The sequence below is a fragment of the Kockovaella imperatae genome (assembly GCF_002102565.1).
Source record: "Kockovaella imperatae strain NRRL Y-17943 chromosome Unknown BD324scaffold_11, whole genome shotgun sequence".
NCBI classification, from domain to species: Eukaryota; Fungi; Basidiomycota; class Tremellomycetes; order Tremellales; family Cuniculitremaceae; genus Kockovaella; species Kockovaella imperatae.
In genome coordinates, this window is record NW_019028951.1 from 582,445 (window position 1) to 606,823 (window position 24,379).

At 51.1% G+C, this 24,379-nt stretch overlaps 12 protein-coding genes across 12 annotated transcripts; 7 read left to right on the forward strand and 5 right to left on the reverse strand.

Moving 5' to 3' along the window:
• Nucleotides 1–884: 884 nt before the first annotated feature.
• On the forward strand, nucleotides 885–1,678 carry BD324DRAFT_100421 (hypothetical protein). The gene is made up of 3 exons (XM_022011907.1): nucleotides 885–978; nucleotides 1,039–1,478; nucleotides 1,529–1,678. Exons 1-3 carry the CDS (start codon nucleotides 965–967, stop codon nucleotides 1,582–1,584), a joined length of 510 nt encoding a protein of 169 aa, XP_021869647.1. The 5' UTR covers nucleotides 885–964; the 3' UTR covers nucleotides 1,585–1,678.
• Nucleotides 1,679–2,257: 579 nt separating this feature from the next.
• BD324DRAFT_100562 (hypothetical protein) lies at nucleotides 2,258–2,983 on the forward strand. Its single transcript, XM_022011908.1, has 3 exons — nucleotides 2,258–2,428; nucleotides 2,496–2,620; nucleotides 2,706–2,983. Exons 1-3 carry the CDS (start codon nucleotides 2,333–2,335, stop codon nucleotides 2,851–2,853), a joined length of 369 nt encoding a protein of 122 aa, XP_021869648.1. The 5' UTR covers nucleotides 2,258–2,332; the 3' UTR covers nucleotides 2,854–2,983.
• Nucleotides 2,984–4,591: 1,608 nt separating this feature from the next.
• Nucleotides 4,592–7,476, forward strand: BD324DRAFT_632928 (hypothetical protein). The gene is made up of 12 exons (XM_022016574.1): nucleotides 4,592–5,363; nucleotides 5,415–5,468; nucleotides 5,520–5,702; nucleotides 5,759–5,876; nucleotides 5,934–5,996; nucleotides 6,047–6,218; nucleotides 6,269–6,347; nucleotides 6,401–6,651; nucleotides 6,711–6,922; nucleotides 6,977–7,041; nucleotides 7,096–7,156; nucleotides 7,210–7,476. Exons 1-12 carry the CDS (start codon nucleotides 4,712–4,714, stop codon nucleotides 7,223–7,225), a joined length of 1,926 nt encoding a protein of 641 aa, XP_021869649.1. The 5' UTR covers nucleotides 4,592–4,711; the 3' UTR covers nucleotides 7,226–7,476.
• On the reverse strand, nucleotides 7,477–9,357 carry BD324DRAFT_632933 (WD40-repeat-containing domain protein). The gene is made up of 7 exons (XM_022016575.1): nucleotides 9,129–9,357; nucleotides 8,829–9,019; nucleotides 8,577–8,738; nucleotides 8,406–8,511; nucleotides 8,219–8,341; nucleotides 7,672–8,160; nucleotides 7,477–7,597 (listed from the first exon to the last, which is right to left on the reverse strand). Exons 1-7 carry the CDS (start codon nucleotides 9,210–9,212, stop codon nucleotides 7,544–7,546), a joined length of 1,209 nt encoding a protein of 402 aa, XP_021869650.1. The 5' UTR covers nucleotides 9,213–9,357; the 3' UTR covers nucleotides 7,477–7,543.
• A 1,132-nt stretch (nucleotides 9,358–10,489) lies between these two features.
• BD324DRAFT_652587 (hypothetical protein) lies at nucleotides 10,490–11,212 on the forward strand (the record flags this gene model as incomplete). The annotated part of the gene is made up of 2 exons (XM_022018520.1): nucleotides 10,490–10,942; nucleotides 11,006–11,212. 2 exons carry the CDS (start codon nucleotides 10,490–10,492, stop codon nucleotides 11,210–11,212), a joined length of 660 nt encoding a protein of 219 aa, XP_021869651.1.
• On the reverse strand, nucleotides 11,005–13,451 carry BD324DRAFT_632946 (hypothetical protein). Its single transcript, XM_022016576.1, has 12 exons — nucleotides 13,385–13,451; nucleotides 13,278–13,345; nucleotides 13,219–13,231; nucleotides 13,138–13,168; nucleotides 12,915–13,087; nucleotides 12,591–12,807; nucleotides 12,429–12,536; nucleotides 11,985–12,360; nucleotides 11,889–11,927; nucleotides 11,747–11,840; nucleotides 11,565–11,688; nucleotides 11,005–11,505 (listed from the first exon to the last, which is right to left on the reverse strand). The coding sequence occupies exons 1-12, from the start codon at nucleotides 13,434–13,436 to the stop codon at nucleotides 11,496–11,498; spliced, it is 1,305 nt and encodes a 434-aa protein (XP_021869652.1). The 5' UTR covers nucleotides 13,437–13,451; the 3' UTR covers nucleotides 11,005–11,495.
• A 578-nt stretch (nucleotides 13,452–14,029) lies between these two features.
• Nucleotides 14,030–14,806, reverse strand: BD324DRAFT_632949 (mitochondrial F1-F0 ATP synthase subunit F of fungi-domain-containing protein). Its single transcript, XM_022016577.1, has 4 exons — nucleotides 14,698–14,806; nucleotides 14,527–14,651; nucleotides 14,235–14,296; nucleotides 14,030–14,182 (listed from the first exon to the last, which is right to left on the reverse strand). The coding sequence occupies exons 1-4, from the start codon at nucleotides 14,767–14,769 to the stop codon at nucleotides 14,148–14,150; spliced, it is 294 nt and encodes a 97-aa protein (XP_021869653.1). The 5' UTR covers nucleotides 14,770–14,806; the 3' UTR covers nucleotides 14,030–14,147.
• A 135-nt stretch (nucleotides 14,807–14,941) lies between these two features.
• Nucleotides 14,942–16,699, forward strand: BD324DRAFT_632952 (mitochondrial carrier domain-containing protein). The gene is made up of 9 exons (XM_022016578.1): nucleotides 14,942–15,113; nucleotides 15,178–15,209; nucleotides 15,310–15,593; nucleotides 15,651–15,672; nucleotides 15,723–15,881; nucleotides 15,935–16,010; nucleotides 16,067–16,245; nucleotides 16,303–16,378; nucleotides 16,433–16,699. Exons 1-9 carry the CDS (start codon nucleotides 15,038–15,040, stop codon nucleotides 16,435–16,437), a joined length of 909 nt encoding a protein of 302 aa, XP_021869654.1. The 5' UTR covers nucleotides 14,942–15,037; the 3' UTR covers nucleotides 16,438–16,699.
• Nucleotides 16,700–16,908: 209 nt separating this feature from the next.
• Nucleotides 16,909–18,441, forward strand: BD324DRAFT_643066 (putative acetyl-CoA C-acetyltransferase; the record flags this gene model as incomplete). Its single annotated transcript, XM_022017522.1, has 6 exons — nucleotides 16,909–16,983; nucleotides 17,050–17,273; nucleotides 17,330–17,473; nucleotides 17,523–17,980; nucleotides 18,040–18,254; nucleotides 18,313–18,441. The coding sequence occupies 6 exons, from the start codon at nucleotides 16,909–16,911 to the stop codon at nucleotides 18,439–18,441; spliced, it is 1,245 nt and encodes a 414-aa protein (XP_021869655.1).
• A 393-nt stretch (nucleotides 18,442–18,834) lies between these two features.
• BD324DRAFT_652591 (hypothetical protein) lies at nucleotides 18,835–20,292 on the reverse strand (the record flags this gene model as incomplete). Its single annotated transcript, XM_022018521.1, has 1 exon — nucleotides 18,835–20,292. One exon carries the CDS (start codon nucleotides 20,290–20,292, stop codon nucleotides 18,835–18,837), a length of 1,458 nt encoding a protein of 485 aa, XP_021869656.1.
• Nucleotides 20,293–20,569: 277 nt separating this feature from the next.
• BD324DRAFT_643067 (RmlC-like cupin domain-containing protein) lies at nucleotides 20,570–21,646 on the reverse strand (the record flags this gene model as incomplete). The annotated part of the gene is made up of 1 exon (XM_022017523.1): nucleotides 20,570–21,646. The coding sequence occupies one exon, from the start codon at nucleotides 21,644–21,646 to the stop codon at nucleotides 20,570–20,572; it is 1,077 nt and encodes a 358-aa protein (XP_021869657.1).
• A 1,363-nt stretch (nucleotides 21,647–23,009) lies between these two features.
• On the forward strand, nucleotides 23,010–24,224 carry BD324DRAFT_582051 (voltage-dependent anion channel; the record flags this gene model as incomplete). The annotated part of the gene is made up of 1 exon (XM_022013542.1): nucleotides 23,010–24,224. The coding sequence occupies one exon, from the start codon at nucleotides 23,010–23,012 to the stop codon at nucleotides 24,222–24,224; it is 1,215 nt and encodes a 404-aa protein (XP_021869658.1).
• Nucleotides 24,225–24,379: the final 155 nt, after the last annotated feature.

Here is a 24,379-nt window from a genome sequence, read left to right on the forward strand (position 1 = left end):
AAGCAGTGTAACCATCACGAGGAATTTCCCACGCATCCAGCTCGACAGTCTCACCACGCGAAGTCCGCTGAAGCGGGTGCTACCTTCAATATTCACTGGCATAGCTAGTTTGCGATCCTTGTGACTATGTTTTCAAAAGGCAAAGCCCAACCATTGCCAAACCATTCGTTGTCCACCATTCACCCTCGTGGCACTCCTTAAGAACGGATAGATCCAGACCCTCTCGGGTATGGATATAGATACATGTGATTCTATGCACGTATGCACACTGAGACGACGCGATGCCAAGAAACGCGTCGAATGATCGAAGGGGAGTTACTTTCTGCGATTGGGAATACTTTGAATCGATTGACGGTTGGGATGAAGCGGCCGAAAATGCCACACGTCAAGTGGAACAATAACGCTGCCATTTGGTGGTCATCATGCTGATCTATTCCTTAAAGGCAGATCAATCTGCGGGCGAACAGGCCAGCCCTCACGCGGCACAGCACAGCTTTGACGTAAAAGCTCGCTTGCAGGGCTTCAAGATTTCTGAGGTATCGCAGCCCATCCCTCGACTACCTACCGCAAGTTGACCTGATGCAATCTGATCTTTAAGACCATGCATGGTTCACTTCTGGTCGTATCACAACGGCGTCTATCTGCCCTTTCACAGTATATGCTCGCCTCTCCATCTTAAATCCTCACCGGGACCTTGGAATGTAACGACTTTCATGTCAATGACGGTGGGAGAACATGTCATGCCTCGAGGCAAAAGGACGTCTCCGGACGCCATCAAACAATTCCCAGTTGCAAATCTCTGAATGTCTATACTCGCTAAAGATTGAAACGTGCGGGGCGCCAAGGGCTGTGTCATCATCCAACCCTCTCAAGCTTCTCATGACCAATCTCCATATGCGCCGATGTCTCTCCTCGCTTATGATCAAGAACACACTTACCCCGCGGGAGCCCGCATGGAGCAGAGATGAAGGATGTGTGGTATATTTCGGGGTTTTGAAGAGGGACAGATGTCCTGACTTGCTCCGGGTTGTATGGTAGTCGGTCGTCTTATGCCGAAAGAAAGAGAAGAGCATCGGCGCTTGGAAGGTATATAAAGCGCCGAGTGGACGGACAGTGGCAAGAACTTGGTCTCCTTTCTCTACCTGACCTGTCTCACAGACACGTACCAGTCATATCATCTCTGCCAACAGTGGTCGTCTCATCAACCCGTAGCCCGCCTCCATCACGCCTTTCCCCTACATTCTTCCCGGACTTGAGGAACCCCACTCAGCACGCGTGTAGCTCAACGATGAGCAACACCACCATCTCCACGGCCTCTCGCTCGTCGTCGTGGTCGTCCTCCTCCGCCTCCTCCCTAGCCTTCCTCTTCGCACTCGTCATGCTCTCATTCGGAGTACAAGGAGCACAAGGTTTCATGCCTTATATGGCCTGTCGAGCAGCTTGCAATTCCGCCTACCTGAGCTGTATGAGCGTCTACGGTGGGTCAAGCAGCCACTGTCGCTCTGCTGTGGTAATTGAACATGCTCAGCCTCGAGAGCAATCTCCGGTTGGGCTTCGACTGACTCCCTTGTCCTCGCCAGGTAACATTGCGATCTGCAATATGACTGTCGCTGCGTGTTTCGCGCGATGCGGATGATCGTCCCACGGAGAAACAACCCAATCCTTCCACCTCTTCCGTGACGAAAGCAGTCCGACGGTCCTCGACGACCGACAATCCTCGGAGACCGTCCACATCGATGCCGTGTCATAATCCCAACAACTCTCAACTCTCATGGAGAAATTCACTCGCAAGCTTGCCCATTCTCCGGTTGTTACACCTAGCACAGTATGCAATTTTCCCGGATGTACTCAATATCACTGCCATTCGCGATCACCATGCATTTTGTCCCGTTGTCCAATTACGCCTCGAGTCCATAGGATAAATTGCCAAAGTTTGAAGCGCGACTGGGCATACTCAAGACACGAGCAGAAATCTGTCGATCTATTACATCGTTGACCTCGAGAGAGGGGTTGAGACCTCTCTTGAGGCGAGAGACTGCCAAATTGTTTGATAAGATTGCCATCTTCAGCGTCGTCGTCGGATGTTGGTTGTCAGACTCGTCGTCAGAAAGCTCGAAAGATGGTGTGCAGCCAGCGGGAATTCGGTGATAGATACATTGTTAATGTGGCACATACATATATCACCCTTGTCACGTGGCGAGGAATTCCGCGTGTGTTCACGCTGCTGACGCGAGTGGAGGTCGTCTACTTTGGCTGTCGAGATTTCTAGAACCACACTGAACGATTTAGACACTGACTCGTCGCTGGGAAAGCGTGTCGACTTCGCCGCAGCATGAGACTCACCATCATCGCCCCAGATAGTCTGTACGAGCACGATGTGGATCCGTCGATGGAGGTCCAGGATATCCAAGCTCTCATCGAAGCAGAGGTGAGTAAGCGTCTCGCGGGTCGCCAAGTTCCTCCCAGCATGCTGAGCATGACGCGCGTCTTTGCAGACTGGTCTTGCGTCGCCCAACTTCATCTTGTCCACCGACAATGGTGTGACCATGAATGAGGTCAAGAGGTCTTTGGGCAGCTACGATCTAAAGGGGGAGAATGGGACCATTTTCCTTACTTTCAGGTGAGCCAAGCTCTGTGCCACTGTCATCGTCCTGTGGGACGTTGCTATCTCTTCATACATCCATTCACCAAATGTGGAACAACAGAGACCTCCCATCCGCGCCTTCCGGTCCTTCGGGCTCATCCTCCTCCTCGACACCGGGCTTTCCTACAAACGACGCAGAGCTCGAGCGAATGCGCCTTCAAGCGTTGGGTGACCCGAATTTGATGCGAGAGCTCAGGCTGGTGAGCTAGGACGCACAGTTCCTGTACCCGATCTCAACTGTTCAGCGCGATCCCGAGATGGCTTCCGCCATTCAATCTGGCCGTCGATTCAAAGAGGCCTTTGAAGGGCATCAAGAGAAAATCAGGAGGGCAGCTGAAGAAAAGGACCGGCAAATTGCAGTGAGCTACTGCAATACCTCTTCTGCCACAACCTGATCATGGTCATCAGGCGTTGAATGCGGATCCGTATGATATTGAGGTGAGTCATGGACCCCTCGCTTCCACGTGCACATGCTGACCAACGCTTTGCAGGCTCAGAAGAAGATCGAAGAGGCGATCAGGATGGAGGCAGTCAATGAGAATATGAGCCACGCTATGGAGTACTCAGTGAGCTATTCATTTCCCACATGTGTCGTCAGCTCACTTCGTGGGCAGCCGGAATCATTTGGCCACGTCACTATGCTGTACATCAACGTCGAAGTCAACGGTCATCCCGTCAAGGCGTTTGTGGATTCAGGCGCGCAATCTACCATCAGTGAGTGAGACATGAAGCATGGGACCTTCCTTGACTCGTAACAGTCTCTCCTGAATGCGCTGAGCGATGTGGAATCATGAGATTGCTGGATGATCGGTTCGCTGGACTGGCAATGGGAGTGGGAACTGCTCGAATTTTGGGCCGAGTGCACTCAGCTCAGATCAAGCTCGGGAATCTGTTCCTCCCTTGCTCATTCTCGGTGCTCGAAGGGAGATCGGTCGATCTCCTCTTTGGACTGGACATGCTGGTACGTGTATCGCTGCTAATGAGAAGCGGTTGACCCCGCACAGAAACGGCATCAAGCATGTATCGACCTAGCGAGTAATGTCCTTCGGATCGGCAATGTCAGTATTCCTTTCTTGGCCGAACATGAACTGCCAGATTCAGCCCGTCGGCAAGGCGAACAAGAGATGGCTGAAGAATTGGGCGAAGCTGCCAGCGTCAAGAATGCAGCAGCCGGATCGGCAGACCCGAAATCATCATCAGCAACATCGTCGTCGTCCTCTCGGTCATTCCCCGGTGCGGGCAAAGCACTCGGATCGACACCTGTGAATCGAAACGCTACTACGGGGCCCTCGCATGAGCTCTCGTCAATGGGCCAAGGCTCCGGCGCTGGTGCTCAAGCCAGCAAGTTTCCGGAAGAGAGCATCAGTACGGTGAGTCGAGACGTCCAGAACAACGAGAGGACGAATCACTGACCTGCTTGCTCGCTCCAGCTAATCAACCTTGGAGCACCACGCGAGCAAGCTTTGTCATTACTAGAGGCCTCCAATGGGGATGTCGATGTCGCTGCGTCCATGATGTTTGGTTGAGTCACAAGCCAGCTGTTTGAATGAGTTCGCTAGCATCCAAGGCCGTGATATGTATGCATGTAGAAAGCGATGCCAAGTAGCCAGCTTATGACTTATCACCTCAGATGAACGCATACGGTAGATGGCCTCAGATATCCGCTGGCCTGTTTCTGTCGGCTGCCACACTATGCAACCAAGGAATGATCATAATAATGACCGAGGTCGTGTGAGCGAAAAGGGCGATGATGAATTCCTCGTCGGTGATGGCCGATGACACAAAGCTGTTTGTAATGCGAAAATACTAATGAGCATTAGGATTTCTTTTGTCTCCCCTAATGGACCTTGTTACGTAACCGTCATGACATACCCCAGGGCTTGGCGCGCAGCTCTCGGACACATTACGAAGGGAAAAAATGAACAAAACCTCGCTCCTCTCTTTATCAATACGACTTGTACATATCTACAGAGATAACATCAACAGCATCGAGTGGGGGCCAGACACTCTGTGCAGACCCATTCATCTCTCTCTTCCTGCCCTCTTTATCCCACTGGACCATCCCGTATGGGCTCTCTACTCCCCCATAACACCCTGTTCACGCGGTCGTTCACTCGGACATCGTCACCTCCGCAGCTCAGTACTCGGTCCTCCCGTTCCTCTTATACATCATACCGTCGATACTTTATCCCATTCATCTGTCTATCCGTCCTGATCTTCTACGAGTGCTGGGTCAGACACCTCCAATCTCAGCTGCACACAGCTCGTTCATCCCAACAAGTCGTCTTTATCGGCAATGGAGCCCCTCTCGGAGAAATACAACATGGCTCAGCTTCCATCAAGAGATTGAGGAATGCCTATGCGTTTAAACGGAGACGCGAAGACCTCGTCAAGAGACTACCAGGTCCTCTCATTGGCCAGATAGTTCCGGATGATGTGTCCACTGGGTCGAACGAAGCAAGTGGGACTTGGCTCAATGTCCCTCATTCTCAAGTGGAGATAATCGGGTCTTGGCTCAATGGAGTTTTCCAGATCAACAAAAATGACAATCGTTTGGCTAGGACCGGTCTGAATTGGACCATGGACGATGAGGAAAGGTTGAACGCAGAGGTGGATAGTCATTGGCCAGCTTGGTGGGCCAATGCGGACAAAGTGGCCAGCCCATGGGATTACAAACCCAGAGATAGAGAGGAACAGGTCAGGATGTTGTTCTTGACTGGTGAGTCGTTCTCCTTAGCTTCCTGTGCCCTCGGCTCACAAAATGTGCAAGACTATAAAGACTATCTTGAGCGAATGAACTCCCACACTTATGAAATCGTCGATGGTATGTACCAAAACATTGCGCGACTTCACACCACTGACAATCTCCCCCCAGCTGCATTACGTATACCATACCTCAAAGTCGACGTCTGGGGTCCTGGATGGGCAGGATACAATCGGTCTTTATCCGTTGCGGCAAACGTCAGGAGGAGACAGTGCAGACTACAACAGCAGGCGCTGTCAAAGGCGAAGAGAATGGTCGATCAGGTGCCTCTCGCTGCTGGTCAAGCATTGAGTAGTCAGTCTGGCATTGAGCATAGGCGAACGATGGTCACTGCTGATGCCACGTATCAGGATATGCTCGGGAAGAGGAGAGAGACACAGATACTGCCATTGACGAGCTCATGTCGGAATCCGAAGACCTCGATTGCGGATGTACGGACAAGAGCTTTGATGTCGTTTGGACTATCTCGTAGGATATCACCATCAAGTCACTGAGTACCGTCCGCTGACCCAATCCATACCATAGCGATATTTTCTCTCGTCACGATCCATTGCTCGGTCCGTTGGATTGTGGATCCCTCCTTGTTCAGTGAGACAACTGCCAAATTCGTCGACCCACGCTCACACGCTCCCTTCCAGACAAATTGGTGACTGCCACAATTTGGTCTGCTTCAACGAATGGTACCCATATGCGAACAACATCACCCTTTCCAAGTACGCCTTTGAGATTGCGGAGATCTTTGATCATGTCAAGGTCAAGGAGAGATATCCAGGGTACGAGATGGGCATTTTTGGACACAGCCCAGACTCTGTGGGTTTAGCACTTCCTTTGGCTTGCCGGAACTTACACGTGTGCTCTAGGGCAATGAATGGGACTTCTATCCCATGCCTTGGTCTGAGAAACAGGCCAACGTCACTGTCTTTGGGTATCAGGGCTCTTGTGAGTGTCTGAGGGTGTTACCGCGACATTTCACACTGAAATAGTACTGCCAGTCTATCCGATCCGATTCACTGTCTCTTTCAGCTTGGACTACGATCCTGTGCCATGGATACGGAAGCACCCGCATCCAGGCTACACCATCGATCAACAGGATGAAGCCTTTAAATATCCATTGGAGACGTACACTCGGGAACATAAATATTACGCGGCTCAGGAAAGGATACGAAGGGAATTCGCCCAAAGCATGAGAGAGTCTCAGATCTGTCTCTTTGATGCGAGTCTGGAAAAGAAGATGATCCGCAAGGTGCGCTGGAACCGTCCTAGAACCTTTCTGACGACAAATCTGACTGATGCCTTCTTCAGTTTGCCCAAGCGCTACTCAGTGGCTGTGTGATCGCTGCAGACTTGCCCACCGAGCAGGAGCAAGCCCTTTCACGGTTCGTCATCCCTTTATCTGCCTCTTGGGATATGTCAAGGATACAACAAGAGCTCTTGTGGTACTTGGAGCGGCCAGAGAAACTGGAGCAAATGGCTCTTGACGGTTTCGTCTACGCTCGGCAACACTTGACCACGACGTAAGTCGAAGGATCTATCACTGCGTGAATTTTGACTTACCGCTCTGATCTCAGGCGCAAAGTCGACGATGTCGTTCGAATGTCTGAAGAGCATCGCGCTGGCGTTCGAGGCTATGACTGTGAGTTGGACATGCGCCGTGATCCTTGGAGGAGAGCTGACAGAGGTCCGATAGTTCCCTTCGGGTTCTCGTCAAAGTGCCGAAGGTACTGGAGTGATGACGATTCCTATCGACCGTGAGTTGGACCACTACCCCTGACATGGAGAAAGTCGCTGACTCTATATGCAGTCCGTGGTGTACATAGTGTATCGAACCTCGTTGGCGATAGTGTGCACGCTCAGCCTTTCGACAGGGTAGACGGTCGGTCCTCCAACATCGAGGTATCAATCTAGCTTCGTGCGACCCGGATTCTCGGACGCTGTCCGGAACCCGCAATCTCGTTTCCAGTATTGCACGGCCTTGTGGCTCGACGCACCGGTGTGTGATCATCTTTTGGTAAATTTACTTGTAGCTCTGTGTCCTGCCGTTGTAGTAGTATCAATCCAAAGATATGCAATGTATTCATAATCGATGCCAATGCATCAGGGCATAACGCTGACAGTCTTTGGTCCGCGCTCCATGCTTACCATCCCTCGTCAATCTTTGCGTCTTCATCTGGCGCAGGAAGCCAGAAGGACTGGTATGGGAGGAACAAGGTATTAGTTTGAACAACACCAAATGCTGCAACGGGCCCAAAAAAATGACACTCACCAACTCTTCGCCACCTACAATCATCACGGCGAATCTAGAATTGAACCTGACACATCTAGAAGCCGCCCTGGTCTCTTCATCGCCCGTTCCGCCGGGTCTCACGACACGGGAAGGTAGGAGCGTCTGAGCAGGTCGGTTCTTTCTTGAATCCACTGGATCATTATGCGCTCCTCCATCTTTGATTTTTTCTGTTCCAAGGTCCCAGATACACACACTTCCGTCCGCTGAACCACTCATGACGTATCTCGAGTCTGAAGAGAAGCATACCTCTTCTCCACTCGCGAATTTGCCTAACGGTTTGTGTCCTGTTAATCGACGGAGAATCACCACTTCGAACGCATCGAGAATGTAGTGAGCTTCATCGGATGTCCCGAGGAGAATGTAGTCTCCATTGTTGGAAAAGGCAATGGACGTAAAGGTCGGTCTCGGGGGAGGTGAAGAGATATGGTTGAGTGCTACGTCAATGATCGAGGCGGTCGCGAATGGTTTCTGAACAGCGCGGTGTCAGCCGCAGCTAAAGACGAGCTCGGTCGAACGTCGCACTCACTGAGTCCATCGTACTCTTATCGTATAACGCGACAGATTGTAAATCTGTACATGCCACTCCGAAGACCAGACCGGTATTGTCGAACGCAGCGATGACCGATCCCCCCATATCGTTCAGCACACCCTGGAGTGAACGTAAGAAGAAGCAAGGGGGGTTTTCCATAAGCAGCAGCAAAAATCTCACTCACCACTGCCTCTCCTGATGTCAATCTCAGGTCCCAGACTCTCACTGTTCCATCGTCTCCAGCGGAGATGAACTCGTCATTATGAGGATTCAAGTGCAGCGAGCGGACCCTGTGGAGGATGGTCAGTCGAACATCATCGATGTCTGGCCCTTTCTTCATCGATCCTCCACTCACTTGCCTGTATGTCCCCGGAAATACGTCAAATATTTGTTATCATGTGGTGATTGATACCGTATCGTGTGATCCAGCTTGGTAGACGCATGCAGGATATTGCCCTTGTGTGTAAAGCGAGCGAGAGCCACGCCATACTTTTTCGAGTAAAAGTTTTTGAGCTTCCTGGAAGGCAACACGAATCAGCTCATGATTTGATATTTTCTGAGAGCGGCGAGCTCATTGTGCCCTCCCCTACTCGCAACCATCGCTCACCTGCCCTTTTTCATGTCCCAAATGACAAAACCTTCATCTTCTCCTGATGTTAAGGCTTTTTCACCCGTATCGTCAAAGGCTATACTGATGATTTGAGGGACAGTACTGCTGGAGCTTGGGGACGAACTTCCCGCATTTGATGAAGATCGATCCAGAGCTTCAGGGAAGACTTTGGCAGGTTTCAACCGGCCCTGAAGAGAAAAGAGCAAGTTTCAGCTTGGCTCGAGCAGTCTTACATGATTCCAGGTCGTCCTTGTCACTCAGGATAGGGGTCTAGAAGTTGCATGCATCTTCACTCACCAGCAAGTCTATGGTCAGAGGAATCTTACCAGGAGGCGCCGCCTGCTTGGACGAGGAAGCGATAGGTTGAGGAGTGGTCGTCATGTCTAGCTCTTTATATGTACAGTACTGGTTCTTGCAGAGACGCAACTTCTGATAGCGTCGGACGATCTCTGACAGCCTTCGAGAGCACTTTCACCTAGCTCATCGAAGTTTCAAGTGTTGTAGCTGAGTGAAATGTTCTCGTTCAAGAACAATCGCACTCGTACAGAGTCTCGCGTTGACGAACCTGTTATCCGACGATTTTCCGAACACGTGGCGTCGGCAGCTTTCGTCCGTAAAAGTCATGCATGGGCTCTTAATATCGACATGCAATGAACCTCAACATGGCCTTATTGGGCCAGCACTACGTCGTGTGCAAGTTGACGGTTCCAAGTCGTATCTGGATAGCATCTGGCTCCGGTAGTGGCCAGTGGATACCCACTCCCTCGCATTCAATCCCACATTTGTTAAACTGGCATCAGCATATTCTCCTCGGCAGCATACAATCAGTATAGCGTCCCAATCCGCTGCAATGCCTTGATAAGGTGGTTCGGCTATCACAGCTGTAACTCTCTCCGCAGCATTGAACCTTTGATCTCGTTGCCGATCTCTAGATCTCATGGAGCCCACAATGGATACCACGACCCGATGTTACCATTCGTCTACAGCGGGAACGTCACGCAGTTGGGGGATTGCTCCTGCTCCACTGGCGATTCTGAGCTGTCAGTTACGATTATAGACAGACTCCGCAACGTGTCGCCGAGGTCAGATGCTCAATAGGCTCAAGCTGCTCACGCTCGTGCTCCAACGTACCTGATTCGATCATAACTGTTCGCCGAAAGCCGAATCCCCGAACTCGTCGAGCGGCTTTCTAAGACCATGTCGATCGATTTTGTAGATCCCTATCTCACTTATTATTAGCAGAAACTTGCTCCGACGACTCGGCCATGACTATGCCACTTGCTCAAATGGGGCAATTGGATGATCCCCCAGACCAATCGTTATCTTTACTCCAGCCGTGACGCTGAGATGCTCGTCGGGGACAGTACATCTCAACGCCGGATCCTTGAGTGAAGCTTATCGATCTTTGCGTGCTGATCAATTGGGCTCCTCAGGCTGGAGGTCCTGATAATCATGTATACACGTAGTAACTTCGGCCTCGTGTGCATATAGCTTTACCGACAGTCCCGATAAGGCCACAACCTTGGATTGACACACACTCACACTTCCACCCCCGTGGGATATATATAGGATCTTCCAAGGACATGATTGAATTCTGATTTACCAGATCTCACCTTCATCACATTTCAGAGAAGCTTCCACTCATTGCTCCTACCACCATGCTCAGCCTCATCTACGCTCTCATCGCCTCGAGCAGTCTTCTTGCCAATGCCTCACCAATCAACGCCAACCGAACGGTCAAGCTCCCGACCTATGACCGGCACCCTGCAGCGATCACCAAGCGAGAGGGGTGTGGAGATACCCGATCTTCCAACTACCCTATTGTATCGATGAGCGATCAAAACCCAGGCAATGGAGACCCACACCAGAATTATTGGCACGTCCAACTTTCCGAAAGCATTACCTGTTCGCAGGATGCCGGATGCCAGGTCGGCCAATCTCAGACGACCTCTATCACGGTCGACTGGTCCCTTGCTTCGGCAGCAGACATCACTGAATGGTTCACTGCTGGATTTGACGTATCGGAATCGTGGACCACTGGAAACTCTTATACTTGTGATGGCAATGCTGGCGAAACAGTCTGTATCTGGCAAAATGTGGCACATACCGCGGTACGTCGAAGACAGGTCTTTGGCCATGGGAGCACGCGCATGCTGACCCGAAGTCGCGCATAGTACTCTGTCATGGAGGAAGAAATCAACAACTGTGTCGGCGTCACCAGTTCCCATGCTGGAGTCATCCGTTCCCCCAACAGTAACAACCAAGGAGGTGGATTCTACTGCGTCGTCGGCACTTGCGGAGATCAAGGAGATGGATATTGGGAAGCTGGCTGCGCTGGCGGACCTCAGAAGAACTGTGGTAATGGAAATGTCATCTCATAAGACGGCTCGGTCCGCCGAGGCAGTTTGTATCGCTATAGCGGGCTTTCAAGCCCTTCAGACATTAGCGCTGAGCCTTTGTACTGTATTTGTTAGATAGCGAAAGGAGAATGAGAGACCGTTATCGTCTGCCACTCAGACAATTGGTAAAGATGCCTTTGCGACCCACTGAGCTGGACAAAAGTACTGCTGAATAGGTGCGAATTGGAGCAGGAAGCGTTGCAGTCACTGGAACGTAATATACGATCGTATTAGCTCATAGAGTCGTTGAGGGATGCGGGAAAAGCTACACTGGCCTGTACAGTGCGACGAATCAGCTAGATCTCCGGCTTGCCGGGTGAAGGCTCTAGCTCACCACAATTTGGCTTCTTGAAATCCATGAACGATCCGCTGTAGTTCGCCGACCTCAATGCGCGGATGAAGAGGTTTGAAGCCCAGTATGCGTCTAGATTTTGATCCGTCTAGACAAATGGCGTGTTCTAGCAGGTGTATGTGAGCATGTCGTGTTTCTCATTTTCGGAAGATGAAGGCACTGACTCCTGAAAGCGTGCTCATCAAGATAGGGTGTGATTGGAGACGATGCGATGGGGGTCGAAGACTTTGCGAGCATGTTTGACCAGGCCTCGACGTGCTGCAGTCCCCGTGAGCTCAAGGTGGACGATGAGGAAAGCTCGCTGACCTTTTCATTAACGTCCTCGACCATCTCCAGAAAATCTGTCTAATAGATGACATCAGTTCAAGGAAGAGCCTAAGACGCTGACTTCGCGCTTCTCACCTTTGCGAACTGCTGTACTAAGCTCGCCACGGTCGAATTGAGAAACCCATACTTTATGTCCCAGACTCCCGCCACGGCCTTTGCCAGAGCCTCCTGTGTTGTGTCACCATCATCGATGACATTGAAAAGCGGTAGCGTGACCGGTATCTGCTCCGGGATGACAGACTTGACCGTCTTCCAAATCTCTGATACGCTATTGCGCTTGTTGGCTCCGAGAGAGAATGTAGAGGTTGGTGGATTAGAGAATGAGAAGGGGATCTCGACACCGGATTGAAGAATGACTTTTTCTCTAGTTGTTGAAAGGAGATAGAGTGAGAGAAGGTACAGGGATTGAGCTACGTCGATAGCGTGGACGCAGTGTATTCGGAGATCAGAGCTGAGGCGAGCAATACTCAGCAACCTTGAAAATACTGGGTTCCGCACAGGGCCAGTCTTGAAGCTCACTTGTGTAAGAACTTCATCTCTTCGTTGAGGCTCTTGTAGACATGCCCCACAACGAGCCGTGGAACGACTGTCTCTTCCCATATCCCAGGTCCGTAAAAGGCTCCAGATCTGACAATGTGCCTTGTCAGTCTTGGTCACGGAAAGAAAGATTGGCCAGCTGACCGTATGACACCGGTGTTGAGCCCCTGAACCTTCCCAATCCCTCTAAGCGTTTCATGCCACCACCTCCCTCTGACCCCATCCGGCCTCAATTCTGCAGATTCTGCATGTCCAGCCGAAGACCCAGATAATGACTTCATCTCGTAGAAAGGGAACGTCAATCGAACGTAAGCTTTTGGTTTGTTCGCGAGACCAGCAGCTGACTGGGCGAGCGACAGAGCTAATTGGTAAGTATTGGAGATTTGCAGCTGAAGAAGGTTTCAGAATGGGACAAGCAGACGGACAAGAATGGGCTCACCAGCTCCGGTTTATCGAATGCCGTCTCACCAGTCAAATCGTACACCACGTCAAAGGCCTTGTGATTGATGGTTCTCCCTTTCCAATCTGTGGGCGGAGTGAAGACTTCTTGATGCCTTTCGGCGTTGACAAGGTTGACTTGCTTGTACTCCAGTGAGCCTTCAGGTGCAACCAATAGGTCCAGGAAGAATCGGTCAAGGTATCTGTTATCTATTGAGCGAGCCCACTACGCATTCAGTACTCGCTGGCATACGTCGACGGAGGGTGGACAGAAAATCTATCCGCTGTGGAATGTGAGCATCAGGGTGTCATTGGGATCGACAAAGCTGATCACCTATGCGCACAAACTGGTCTCAATCTTAGCTGAGGGGGACTTGCGAGAGCTTAGCTCACCGAAGCTTTTCTCTCGTCATTGTCCAGGAGATACCCCGCCAAAGTCCTCGCCACTGTCGTAGTTCCACCTATCAGGAGATTAGTCTCTGAAGAGGGAATGGCATCACCTAATATCAGTACGACCAAGGGTTTCTCGGGACGCTTGAGCTTATCAGACATGACCACTCTGTAGCTGTGGATGTGAATTGAGTGAACAATGTCAAAGTGAACAATCGGAATCTAAAAGGTATGTCTGGCACACCTTCAAGACACTCGGATCTCTGTAACGGGGTGCACAGACCCACGGACCTCCTCTGCTCATAGTCGACGTTCATAGGCATCTATGGTGCTCACATTCACGCGTGTATTAGCATGCACACATAGCTTAGATAGCTGGAAGACTTCCTTCTTTCCTCTGAGCTTCGGCAAGAGCTATCATCTCTCATCTAGACCGGTTGGCACATGACAAGGATGTTGAAAAAAGAGTTCAAGTGATACAAAGCCGGAAACTGGAGCGGGTAAATTGAGATTCGCTGGTCCTTTTCATGGCTTTGGATTTCAAGGCGCCGTGTGCAACGGACGACAAGTCGATGACTCAACAGCGGGACAACAATCAGAGATCAGTAGACCTGCCAATGAGGTCTTAATCCAGCTGACGCAATGGCAAGTTGAGATGCCAATCCAATGGAGATGTGCTCCTCTGATGCTGCTGTCCGACAACAACCACGGACTTCACACAGCACACCATGCGTGACGTTCACTTTCCAAATAGGTTCTCTTTCGGACACCGATGCATTTCAGACCAGAGAAGCATGTCTGCTGCTGTCTCCGTCTCGGTTCCTTCCGCTATCTCACACTCCCAATGCCCACAATTCCAGTGCCGTGCTCTCTCTAGTGGTGTCCAGTCTTGTGGTGACGCAGGTGGACTATAATGTCATGAGCGCAATTCGACTTCAATGCCAGATGAAGGCAGCTCACGGTAGTAGCTGATAGAGTATCCCATGACGAACATTCCGACAACGGTGTATCCTAAAGCGGTACTAGGTCGAGTCAGTATGGCTGATTCTGAAAACCTGTTTTGGAGAGACAAGCATGACGATCCGTTCTCGACCGAAGGAGAGAAGATTGCTAAAATCAACGACATGGCATTTGACTGACACGGAAGCCAAGACAAGCCGTATGTCAAGGGCCAGACAACGCCATCCTCCAATCGGGTCGTCATTCGTAACTCCAGACCACACACCTCCTCCACAGACCTTCGCTGACTCACCCTCTGGCCTGGTTGAAGTATTTGTTCTTGATACTGTTGTTGTAGCTAGCAGAAGCGCTTCCCTTGGGTAACCGAGAGTAGAATTCAACAACGTTGGCAGTTCGAGCAGAGGTGGATCCAGATGACTGAAAAGCGGGAGATCAGACTATTGGTCGGAGATCCTATACTCACGACGGCTCCAGGAGTCGCTATTTTAGGAGGGATGAGAGCTCCCAACGAGCGTCTAGCTACAGAGGCGTGCATCGTGGACGGAGTAGGATCAGTGAATGATGCACCTGCTATAGTAGCCTAGAAGCAGAGAGGCCTGACTTGGGGAGCGAAGCGCCAGTTGATATCGCCGGGAATTTCCGGAGAGTGGCACATGAATGAATTGGGGGAGGGACGGAATTCTGAACCTCCACACCTGAGCTTCCTGGAAATTTCAAAGATATCATCAATTCATTAGATAGATAGATAGCTGATCTCGGACCACACTTTGGAAGCTTCCTGCAAGAAGAACATTCGTCGCATCATGTCACCGCCTGCTGATATCAAGGGTAGAAAGAGAGAGTCTGGGGCCGCTCGAGTATTGGGTTCAGGAACTTCTGGTGAGGCGATAGCGCCGTGTGTGGCCGGTTGAGACAGATCAATGAATTGACGAGGTATGAACAGGTATCGCCGAGTTGCTGGTCTTCCACCCAGTCGTGAGTTTCACAGGGCCATGGCATCTTGACTGTGTCCATGATCCTATGACACAGGGCCAATATCAGGGTTCTCGCTGACGATCGCTTTGCTCGTCCGTAGGACACAGTCGCTAAACGACTCATGTCTAATCGAACCAACGTCTCATTCGGAAACCTTAACACGATCATCTTCAAATCCGCTGCTCAATCCCCAATCCACCAAAAGTTCTTGTCTCTCTTCCCCGGTCTAGGATATGCAGCGGGCTACAAGATCGCTCAGAGGGTGTACAAATTTGGTGGACAGCCGTATTTCAGAGATTTGATCGATAAGAACGGTGGAGATTACTTTAGAAATACATTTGGAAAGAAATGGGGCGGATTGATGATGCACGCCACGGCTGGAAGGTGAGCAGGCGCTGCTTCGTGAAATGCGGGGGTATCGTGCTGATGTCGTGGACCCAGTTTGACAGGAATGGGCGAAGTGGTCAGTCATTGGAGATACTTGTGATAAGCCTTGACCTGACTCCCTCCTAGGTCCTGTTACCGCTCGATGTGCTCAAGATTAAAATGCAAACTAATCCTGATGCTCTTCGTGGTCGTGGATTCTTCCGCCTACTCTCTGAAGAGGGTATTGGATCGCTGTACAAAGGTTGGGGATGGACCATTGCTCGAAACGTCCCGGGCAGTTTCGCCGTGAGTCGACCAGTGAAAAGCCTTGGACGTCGAGCTGAGCTCTTCATCTTAAGCTGTTCGGAGGATCAGCCGTAACGAAAGAGTACTTGTTCCACCTTGAAGACTACTCGAGCGCCACTTGGGGTCAGAGTGAGTTACCAGCAGGAGAATCTTGCCCCCCTGCAGTTGACTCACGCGCACGGCAGACTTTGTCGCTTCCATTACTGGTGCCGTCGCTTCCATCACTGTCGCCTCTCCTCTCGACGTCGTCAAGACACGTATACAGAATGCCAACTTTAACTCTAGCGAAGGTGGATTCGCCATCATCCGGGAAATGGTCAAGACGGAGGGTGTCTCAGCTTTCTTCAAGGGGTTGACACCAAAGGTGGGAACATGGAGCACCAAGCTACAGAACAGCACACTGACATTTCCTTGCCTTCAGATCCTCGTCGTCGGACCCAAGCTCGTGTTCTCGTACACTCTTGCCCAGAGTCTGATCCCCTTCTTTGGCAAATACGGTGAGTGAACGCGGTCTGACAGAAATGGACCTACGATTGACAAATATGTTGCAGTATAAGCACAAAAAGGCATCAAAAGCATCCACACCGCCCACGACAAGAGTACCGTATCATACGCTGCCTTCCGGTCCTTGGACCGATAGATTCGTCACACCTTAACGACCACCCAGTCTCCCTTCCGAACGGCCCCCCTCTTTTCAACTACGATATCCTGTGATATAATGGCAAAGCAAGAATGACTCTACCCGGGCATCATCGATTGTACCCCATTCACCGCTCTAGACCGGACCTGCAATATTTATGCATGCCCATTCCTGTAGATTGGTTTCAATTGCATGGATGGCGTCAGATGATCCATCTCTCTGTCCGCCGGATCTTGGCCAATAAGCGGTCGAAGACCAAATATATATTGACACTTTTCCTAATCGCTTATTTCCCCCCCCTCTCTCCCCCACTGGAAATTTACCAAATTATTATTATCACTGCTACTCGTCACCCTTTTGTCGTATCTGGTTGGCTCGCCTTTTGACATGCTCACAAGAGGTTTCCAGACTTTAGTCTCTTCATCGTCCAGCAGTATCAATCGCATAGCTCAGAGAAGCATGGTGAGCGTAGCTCTGCACAACCTAGAAACACTGTCCCGCTGACACTGGGTCCTTGCTTCTCCCTAGTCCACTCAATCCGTTTACATTGTTTCAGCCTCACGGACACCCGTCGGATCCATCAACGGGTCGTTATCGACTCTGAGTGCTCCTCAACTCGGAGTTGTGGCTGTCAAACATGCTCTCGAGAAGGCTGGTGTCAAACCGGATCAAGTCGAGGAGATTTACATGGGAAATGTGGTTCAAGCTGGTGTTGGGCAAAGTCCAGCGCGTCAAGTCGGCTTGGGAGCAGGGTGAGCCGTCAGAAAATGACATGCACTTTTGTCACTGATTGATCCTCCAACCTCAGCATTCCCGAATCTACCGACGCGACTACCATTAACAAGGTCTGTGCTTCTGGAATGAAGTCTATCACTTTGGCTTCTCAGGCTATTCAGCTTGGTCAGCGGGGAATCATGGTGGCTGGAGGTATGGAGAGCATGTCGAATGCACCGTGAGTGTTTTGGATTGCACACCTCAGTCACTGACGCCTTGCCCTCCAGCTTCCTTGTTCCCCGACGAAACCCTGCTTTTGGCAACATGGAAGCCAAAGATTCTCTCGTGTCCGATGGATTAAACGACGTCTATCACAAATTCCCAATGGGCAATTGCGCCGAAAACACTGCCGAAAAGCTTTCCATCACTCGGGAAGACCAGGACGATCATTGTCTATCATCTTACACTCGGGCAGAGGAAGCGTGGTCAAAAGGCTTGTTCAAGGATGAAATTGCTCCGGTCACCGTCAAGGGACGTAAAGGAGATACCGTGGTGGAAGAGGACGAGGACTACAAGAAGCTGTTAAAGGACAAGTTCAGGAACCTCAAAGGAGCCTTCAAGAAGGAAAATGGAACAGTCACCGCTGCCAATGCATCTACGTTGAACGATGGTGCCAGTGCAGTCGTTTTGGCTAGCGGAGATGTCGTCGAGAAGGAGGGATTGAAGCCAATCGCCAAGATTCTGGGTGAGCACTGATTGGTCTGTCAACGCACGGTGGGATTCCCCTAACGTCATCGACCACAGGCTATGCCGACGCCGCTTGCGCACCTATCGACTTCCCTACCGCTCCTACCCTTGCCGTCCCTATCGCTCTCAAGAACGCCGGGGTTTCCAAAGACGACATCGCCCTCTGGGAGTTCAATGAGGCTTTCTCAGTCGTCGCCGTCGCAGCTGAGAAAGTCCTCGAATTGCCGAGGGAAAAGGTCAATGTTAGAGGTGGTGCCGTTGCTCTGGGACACGTAAGCATCACAGCATACTCTCGCCTCGAGCTTTCGTACTGATTAGCCCCGTTCTCAGCCCATCGGATCCTCAGGTTGCCGTATCGTCGTCACACTCGCCCACGCGCTCAAGAAGGGCGAAAAGGGTGTCGCTGCTGTGTGCAACGGTGGTGGTGCCGCTACTGCCATTGTCATTGAGCGTGTGTAGATGGTGGGCAGCGCGTTCGCCTAGCCTCTTTAAAAATTTCTCATGACAGTTCATGACACTACACTTGTGATTAGACCATGCATCGAGTCTTTGTCATTTGTCGTGCGGTCGCGCTAGCGGCACCCCTTGTCATGTTGTGTCACGATACTTGTATCACACCACTCTTTGGCAACTTGAGATCACGGCAAAACGACTAGTCTCAGATTCACACCGCAGCATCAATACACGGATCCATAAATTGTTCTGATTGGGCTACATGGAGTATTTGTGATGTGACTACAACCAAGGTGCGTGGGGAACAACTCATAGAATCTATACAACATTTCCAGTGCTTGCTGTGAACGCTCCAATGATGAACCGGTAATACTTTTCCCCTAACTCTGTCTTCCAAACTCAGACCAGATCTCCATAGACTTGGCAGTACGACGGAGGTAAGTGCACCTCTTTCGGACGTCTGCTCTGCCTCCATCCGGCGATAGCAGCAGATCCATTACCGGTCTGCGAATCGGTATGCTGGATGAACGTGGTACCGCGGGACAGTGCGGTTGGACGACTGCTGGATTCGCTGTTCTCCTGAGACCAGCTGCGGTCGGTAGATTGTGAAATGATGGAATCGTGTCGGGAGGGCATGGTAGACGAAAAGGCAGTATGGGAAGAGTAAGTGGGCGCGGGTGAGTTTGTGACTGTAGAAGGGGAGGAAGTAGGCATTGAGGAGCCGTGTGTACTTGATACAGCTGCTCTCGTATCCAGAGTCAATAATGGTCTCGGCGTAGTAGGGGACATTGACGAGTCTGTGGTTGAGTCTGTGGTTGCAGTCGGACTAGTCGCTGAGAATCGACCATGAGAAATATTAGACCACCAAGTCTCTGCGGTCCCAAGCGTCAAGGGCGAAGCGACGGACAAAGTGGTCGTGGTCGAATTCACATTCGTCCGGATCCCAGGGATGTCGAAGCGTCGATTCGGCCTGTTGACGGTATAAGCAGGGTGATTGAAAGGATTTTCGGTCGAAGCAGTTCCAGACTCCATTCGCTCGGAGATAGTGTCCATTGATCGCGTAGACAACGTCCGAGTGATACTCGACCCATCCGTCGCTACCATGTCATATTCTGAATCATCAGATCCCCATTGTGTGGAAGGGGCTCGAGTATTGCGTACAACGGTCCTGGGTGGTATTCGGGGAGGATTGACAGTGCTTCCTGAGATGACCACGGCAGAAGCTACATCATCCGTTGTCAAATCTCCTCCGAATAATCTTCCGGGTGTCACCATGCCATTTCGGATTTGGGACATTTGACGAGATCCTCCATCGGTCATCGTGGTTGGGGAGGATGTCGTGGGTGATTCTCCTTCTCGGTTCTGACGCTTGTACTTGCTAGCCAATTTTTTGCGCCTGATACATCTGTAGAGAATGACAAGGATGGTAATGGCTACCAACATTCCCACGCCGAAAGAGACCCAGATGATGATGGCCTTTCTTGTCTCTCCGTGTGCTGGGACTGAAAAGTCTGAAGGATTGACCTGAGGATCTTCTGTGCTACTAGGTGGTGGCGTGGGCACCGAGGCCGAAGCGTCAGATAATGGAGAAGGCGAAGTCGTCAAGGAAGAGGTCGGAGTAGGTGTAGGTGTTGATGGTGAGGCTGAAATGAAGTATGAATCGATGGTAAACCCAGACGATGGGAAGGTACTATGGATCCATGTGCCAGAAGGTGTCGACGCTGAGGGCGATGATGAAGAAGACGAAGAAGAGGTTTTAAACGGGTCCATGGCTGAGGTGAAGTAACTTGGGTATGTCCAGGGACTAGTCGATGTCGTCGTTGGACTCACTGTCCATCCGCTGGCCAGAGTCGGCATGTGGATGTCCACTGCGCAGCGAAGAAAAAGTGGAGTCAAGAGATGGGGCCGGCCCAAAAAAGTTGTGAGTATTTACGTAATGTTCATGTGCTGCGAAAATGGTGCCTAGCTTAAGGGTGAAGGAGGATTCGATAGCATGCTGAAGCACCGCCGTGCCAGTAGGTGAATGAGCGCCGACAGGACGTCCATCAAGATGATTGCTCAATGACCTTCCTCCCGGATCTATTCGCTTCAGGCGCTAACACATACATAGTCCTATGATATCCGCAATCCTCCCTTACTCGGTCCAATCCTTGACTGGATCCACAGAGTTGACCCTCTTGACGACCAAGGGCGTCCCATCCGTCCCTTCCAGCTTATCGACCTCTTGCCTCGATATACCTAGCGTCGAAGCCATGGTCTCATGAGGGACACCCACAATGGTCGATTTAAACCCTATATCCTGAGGCATGGGCTGATCGAAAAAGATGCAGAAATGAATATGATCACCGCCTTCAGGCAGTACCTCGATCTGGTGAGGGTAAGCCGGGGGGATATAATACGTATCCCCAGGTTTAAGCGTGTATGTATCGGTCGAGCCATCCGGGTCGAGGATTGTCATTCGAGCCATGCCCTCGTGAACGTAACCCATTTCAGCGGTGATAGGGTGCCAGTGTGGCTCTCGCATTCCTTTATCTTCCACTCGAATGGAGTACATTGCCAATTGAGTCAAAGCTGGCCAGAAAGATTGCTTTGCTTGGTGAACTTCGACCACTTCACCTTTGAGATTCGGGGCTGTCCCTTCCGCGTCAAACTTGTGAGGATCCTTTTCGGAATGGAACTTGGGGTATTCGACAGGTCCATTTCGTGGGATAATGTGTCTGTCTTCGGTCGACAGGTTGACATGATCAAGAGCTTCCGTAGGAACGTTCCAGGTATTACCCAGTACAGCGTGTGTCATGGCTCCGAAAGAGGCTCCGAGCGAAAAGTCTTCAGGTTTCTCACTCCTGAAACAAATGATAAATTCTGCGGGCTCTGTATCCGACACGTTTTCGATATGGTGCAAGCTTCCAGAGTCGACGTAGAACATTTGACCTTCAGATACCGTGAAGCTGGAAAATTTGGAATGGGTATCGGTGATATTGACCAAAGCAGATCCTTTGAGACAGTACGTCAGTTCTGGGGTATTGGCGTGCCAGTGTGGTTCGCGAATCCCTTTGCCCTCTAGGATCAACCGCTTCATGGACATGTTCCGGCCTTTGAGGATTGGGAAACTATCCACAAAAGCTCGTTGCATCGACCCATAGTCGGATCTGAAGAAAGGTTCAGAATCCTTCAGGTGGAATACGTGCTTCGAGTTGGGTGCAGCTGCCATGGCGTGGGGTATGGCAATGGTGGTCAAAAGCTGGTCCAGGCTGATATGCTCGTCTTAGCAAGAGCGCAATGATATATGAACACAAGATTTATCTGGTCGATGACGCAAGAAGACCGACCAGATGTTCCCCACGAAGCTGCTCGCCTTCCCCTGTCCCTTGTCCGCCCTCTTCTCTGACCCAGTTCAGATAAGGATCTTGTCCGTGTTGTGTAGTGTATACGCACGACCTCGCTACCCAAAGCTCTAGGGTCCGAAAAGAGGCGCTGCTCCGCCTTGGGATCTACACAGTCCTCAAACTTGACCCGAAACGTCATTGGCTTATGGAAAGCCGTCCAGTGCACAAGTCGTCAGTCCCCGAGAGGCTAAAATACAGAGAGGTCGCCGGGTACCCGAGGTCTGAAGTCCGAGGGCAAGTCTGGATCTCATCTTTTTGCAATGATATGTAAGCTCAAGATATGGAAGCACATCACGGCGCGCAGATCGTCGAGGCGATCCACCAGGGCTGGACGATGCCACTGCGTCTGTTGCTGTACAGGGCGGGCCACGAAATGTACTGTACCGTCCCTTGTCGTTGTTCGGAAGCAGACCACCAAGGTCTAGCGTCATCACTGTCCCAAAGTCAGTTTTCTAGGGCTGAACGTCAGCGCCAAGGCTTTGGCATAAGAGACAATTAATTGCGTACTTCCTTCCAAGTAGATTCCGCCCAGGGAAATACAGCGATCTCGTACCCTAGATCTGGGATACAAAACTGATAAGCACCCGATCAATTGTCATCCAATGTGGCCGGTGGGAGAACTTTGCCTTCTTTGCTGCAGTAGCCCGTCATCCCCTGGAGCCATCTACTGAGCTCGGGCCTGATTCAAGCGGGAGACACATGCGACACGTTGCGCCTCCTAGGCTCATGAAGGGAGGACGGGAATTTGGCGATTTTTTATCGGGCTCTAAGTCCTACGAGCGGCAGCTAATCGCCAACTACATCTCTGCCTCCTGCAGCGTGCCATGGACAGAACGATATGACACATCTCCATGTATGACGTATAGGAGCTCCAACGAGATGTGATGGGAACAGGTATGAAGGCCTACTTGCGGGGTCGAACCGGAGATGATCCTTGGGTCTAGCGGGCTCTCGTGCGTTACATCGCGAGAGGGAAGGTATGGGCGTGCCATTATCTCCCTTCATCTGCCTCTCGTATCTGGATTCTTGGGGTCAATCATTCGAAGCATACATAAGACTGCTACATGAAAGTAGCCCCAAGCCAGACGTACGCTCAACTGAGAACCATATCAGAGTCAGCCAAAAGATCACAAAGTGGCGGACACTTGTGACCGAGCTACTGTATACTGTACATTCCCCACATTCCAAATGGCCTCCCTCTCACCCGTCAGCTCCACAGTCACATGGCGCGGACCAGCCAGCAGAGCAGACATCGACCTTGATGCTCTGTACCTGGACGGCGGGAAGAACGAAAGCAGAGATTTACCCTGGCGAGAACGCTTGAAACACTTCACTATCCCATGGTACCTCTTGACAATGTCTACTGGAGGTCTCGCTGGTCTGTTGGCTTCCCAACCGCATGCTTTCAGAGGTCTCTTTACCATTGGAAAAACCATTTTCATCTTTGATCTCGTCTTGTTCATCATCATTACTGCTCTGCAAATCCATCGATTCGCCCGTTGGCCACACATGTTCATGACGGCGTTGAAAAATCCTGCGGAAGCCTTATTCGTGCCGTCTCTCGTACTGAGTCTGGAAGGGATCATATCTGGTACTCAAGCCTTTGGCGGTCCGTCGACTGGAACATGGCTCTATGTGACGGTCTACGTTCTGTTCTGGATTTACGTTGCTCTAGCCATACTCTGCGCCCTTGCGGTCTACTCTTACCTCTTTACTGCGAGACGATTGACCGTTCATTCCATGACGCCCGCTTGGTTGCTACCCATCTTGGCCTGTAATCTCACCGGCGCGCTTGCGGGATCCCTCGCAGCGGGTCAAACGCCTTTCCATCGAGTACCTCTTCTTGTTGCTGGTTTGACCCTTCAAGGTCTTGGATTTTGGGTCTCCATCCCATTATTAGGAGTCTGGATCACACATCTCATGTCGGACGGTCTACCCAAAGCAGCTACTCGACCGGGCATGTTCGTTGCGGCTGCTCCGGCGGGGTATACAGCCTACGCGTTGCTACACATGGCAAATGCCATTCCTCTAAATGAATCCTATTTCGCCAGACATGACCACGCCAAGGAAATGATTAAGACGATGGCGCTCATCTTCTCAGTTTTCATCTGGTGCATGTCGTTCTTTCTCTTCCTTGTGGCTCTGGTGGCCATCGTCTCAGCTACGATCGACAGACAAATGTCCTTTCATCTCACTTGGTACTCGTTCGTCTTTCCGAATATCGGGTTCACCCAAGCTACCATCTCCATTGGACAGGCTCTCGACAGTCAGGCCGTCACTTGGGTCGCAACGGGAATGACCTTGATCTTGGTGACCGTATACATCTTTGTATTGCTAGCTCATATACGAGCGGTGTGGAAGAGACAGATCTTATGGCCAGGAAGGGATGAAGATGCGGAGTGACATGGGAGGAAGATGACCCGGATGGCCACGCAGGCTGTCATAGATGTCTAGTTCCATGTACAATGTGGCATGCAGTACAAAAGATGGTGGACAGAGGTTCGCCACAAAAACAAGGTTCCCTCGATTGGCCGGCCCGTCTCGGCGGATTTTGCTCA

Excerpts from the sequence above, each read along its gene's own strand:
- BD324DRAFT_632946 (XM_022016576.1), bottom strand. The coding sequence starts at position 13,436 with ATGTCTGATAAGCTCAAGCGTCCCGAGAAACCCTTGGTCGTACTGATA. Across the intron at positions 13,088-13,137 it reads TCTGTCCACCCTCCGTCGAC|ATACCTTGACCGATTCTTCC; the intron begins GTATGCCAGCGA and ends AATAGATAACAG. Across the intron at positions 12,537-12,590 it reads CTCAACACCGGTGTCATACG|ATCTGGAGCCTTTTACGGAC; the intron begins GTCAGCTGGCCA and ends GCACATTGTCAG.
- BD324DRAFT_632928 (XM_022016574.1), top strand. The coding sequence starts at position 4,712 with ATGGGCTCTCTACTCCCCCATAACACCCTGTTCACGCGGTCGTTCACT. Across the intron at positions 5,703-5,758 it reads TGCTGGTCAAGCATTGAGTA|GATATGCTCGGGAAGAGGAG; the intron begins GTCAGTCTGGCA and ends GCCACGTATCAG. Across the intron at positions 5,997-6,046 it reads TGTGGATCCCTCCTTGTTCA|ACAAATTGGTGACTGCCACA; the intron begins GTGAGACAACTG and ends GCTCCCTTCCAG.
- BD324DRAFT_100562 (XM_022011908.1), top strand. The coding sequence starts at position 2,333 with ATGAGACTCACCATCATCGCCCCAGATAGTCTGTACGAGCACGATGTG. Across the intron at positions 2,429-2,495 it reads AAGCTCTCATCGAAGCAGAG|ACTGGTCTTGCGTCGCCCAA; the intron begins GTGAGTAAGCGT and ends GCGTCTTTGCAG. Across the intron at positions 2,621-2,705 it reads ACCATTTTCCTTACTTTCAG|AGACCTCCCATCCGCGCCTT; the intron begins GTGAGCCAAGCT and ends GTGGAACAACAG.
- BD324DRAFT_100421 (XM_022011907.1), top strand. Across the intron at positions 1,479-1,528 it reads GAGCTGTATGAGCGTCTACG|CCTCGAGAGCAATCTCCGGT; the intron begins GTGGGTCAAGCA and ends GAACATGCTCAG.
- BD324DRAFT_632933 (XM_022016575.1), bottom strand. The coding sequence starts at position 9,212 with ATGACGACCACTCCTCAACCTATCGCTTCCTCGTCCAAGCAGGCGGCG. Across the intron at positions 9,020-9,128 it reads CTCTGACCATAGACTTGCTG|GGCCGGTTGAAACCTGCCAA; the intron begins GTGAGTGAAGAT and ends TTTTCTCTTCAG. Across the intron at positions 8,739-8,828 it reads TGGGACATGAAAAAGGGCAG|GAAGCTCAAAAACTTTTACT; the intron begins GTGAGCGATGGT and ends GTTGCCTTCCAG.
- BD324DRAFT_632949 (XM_022016577.1), bottom strand. The coding sequence starts at position 14,769 with ATGCACGCCTCTGTAGCTAGACGCTCGTTGGGAGCTCTCATCCCTCCT. Across the intron at positions 14,652-14,697 it reads TAGCGACTCCTGGAGCCGTC|TCATCTGGATCCACCTCTGC; the intron begins GTGAGTATAGGA and ends CCCGCTTTTCAG. Across the intron at positions 14,183-14,234 it reads ATACTCTATCAGCTACTACC|TCCACCTGCGTCACCACAAG; the intron begins GTGAGCTGCCTT and ends ATGACATTATAG.
- BD324DRAFT_632952 (XM_022016578.1), top strand. The coding sequence starts at position 15,038 with ATGTCACCGCCTGCTGATATCAAGGGTAGAAAGAGAGAGTCTGGGGCC. Across the intron at positions 15,673-15,722 it reads TGACAGGAATGGGCGAAGTG|GTCCTGTTACCGCTCGATGT; the intron begins GTCAGTCATTGG and ends ACTCCCTCCTAG. Across the intron at positions 16,246-16,302 it reads TCAAGGGGTTGACACCAAAG|ATCCTCGTCGTCGGACCCAA; the intron begins GTGGGAACATGG and ends CCTTGCCTTCAG.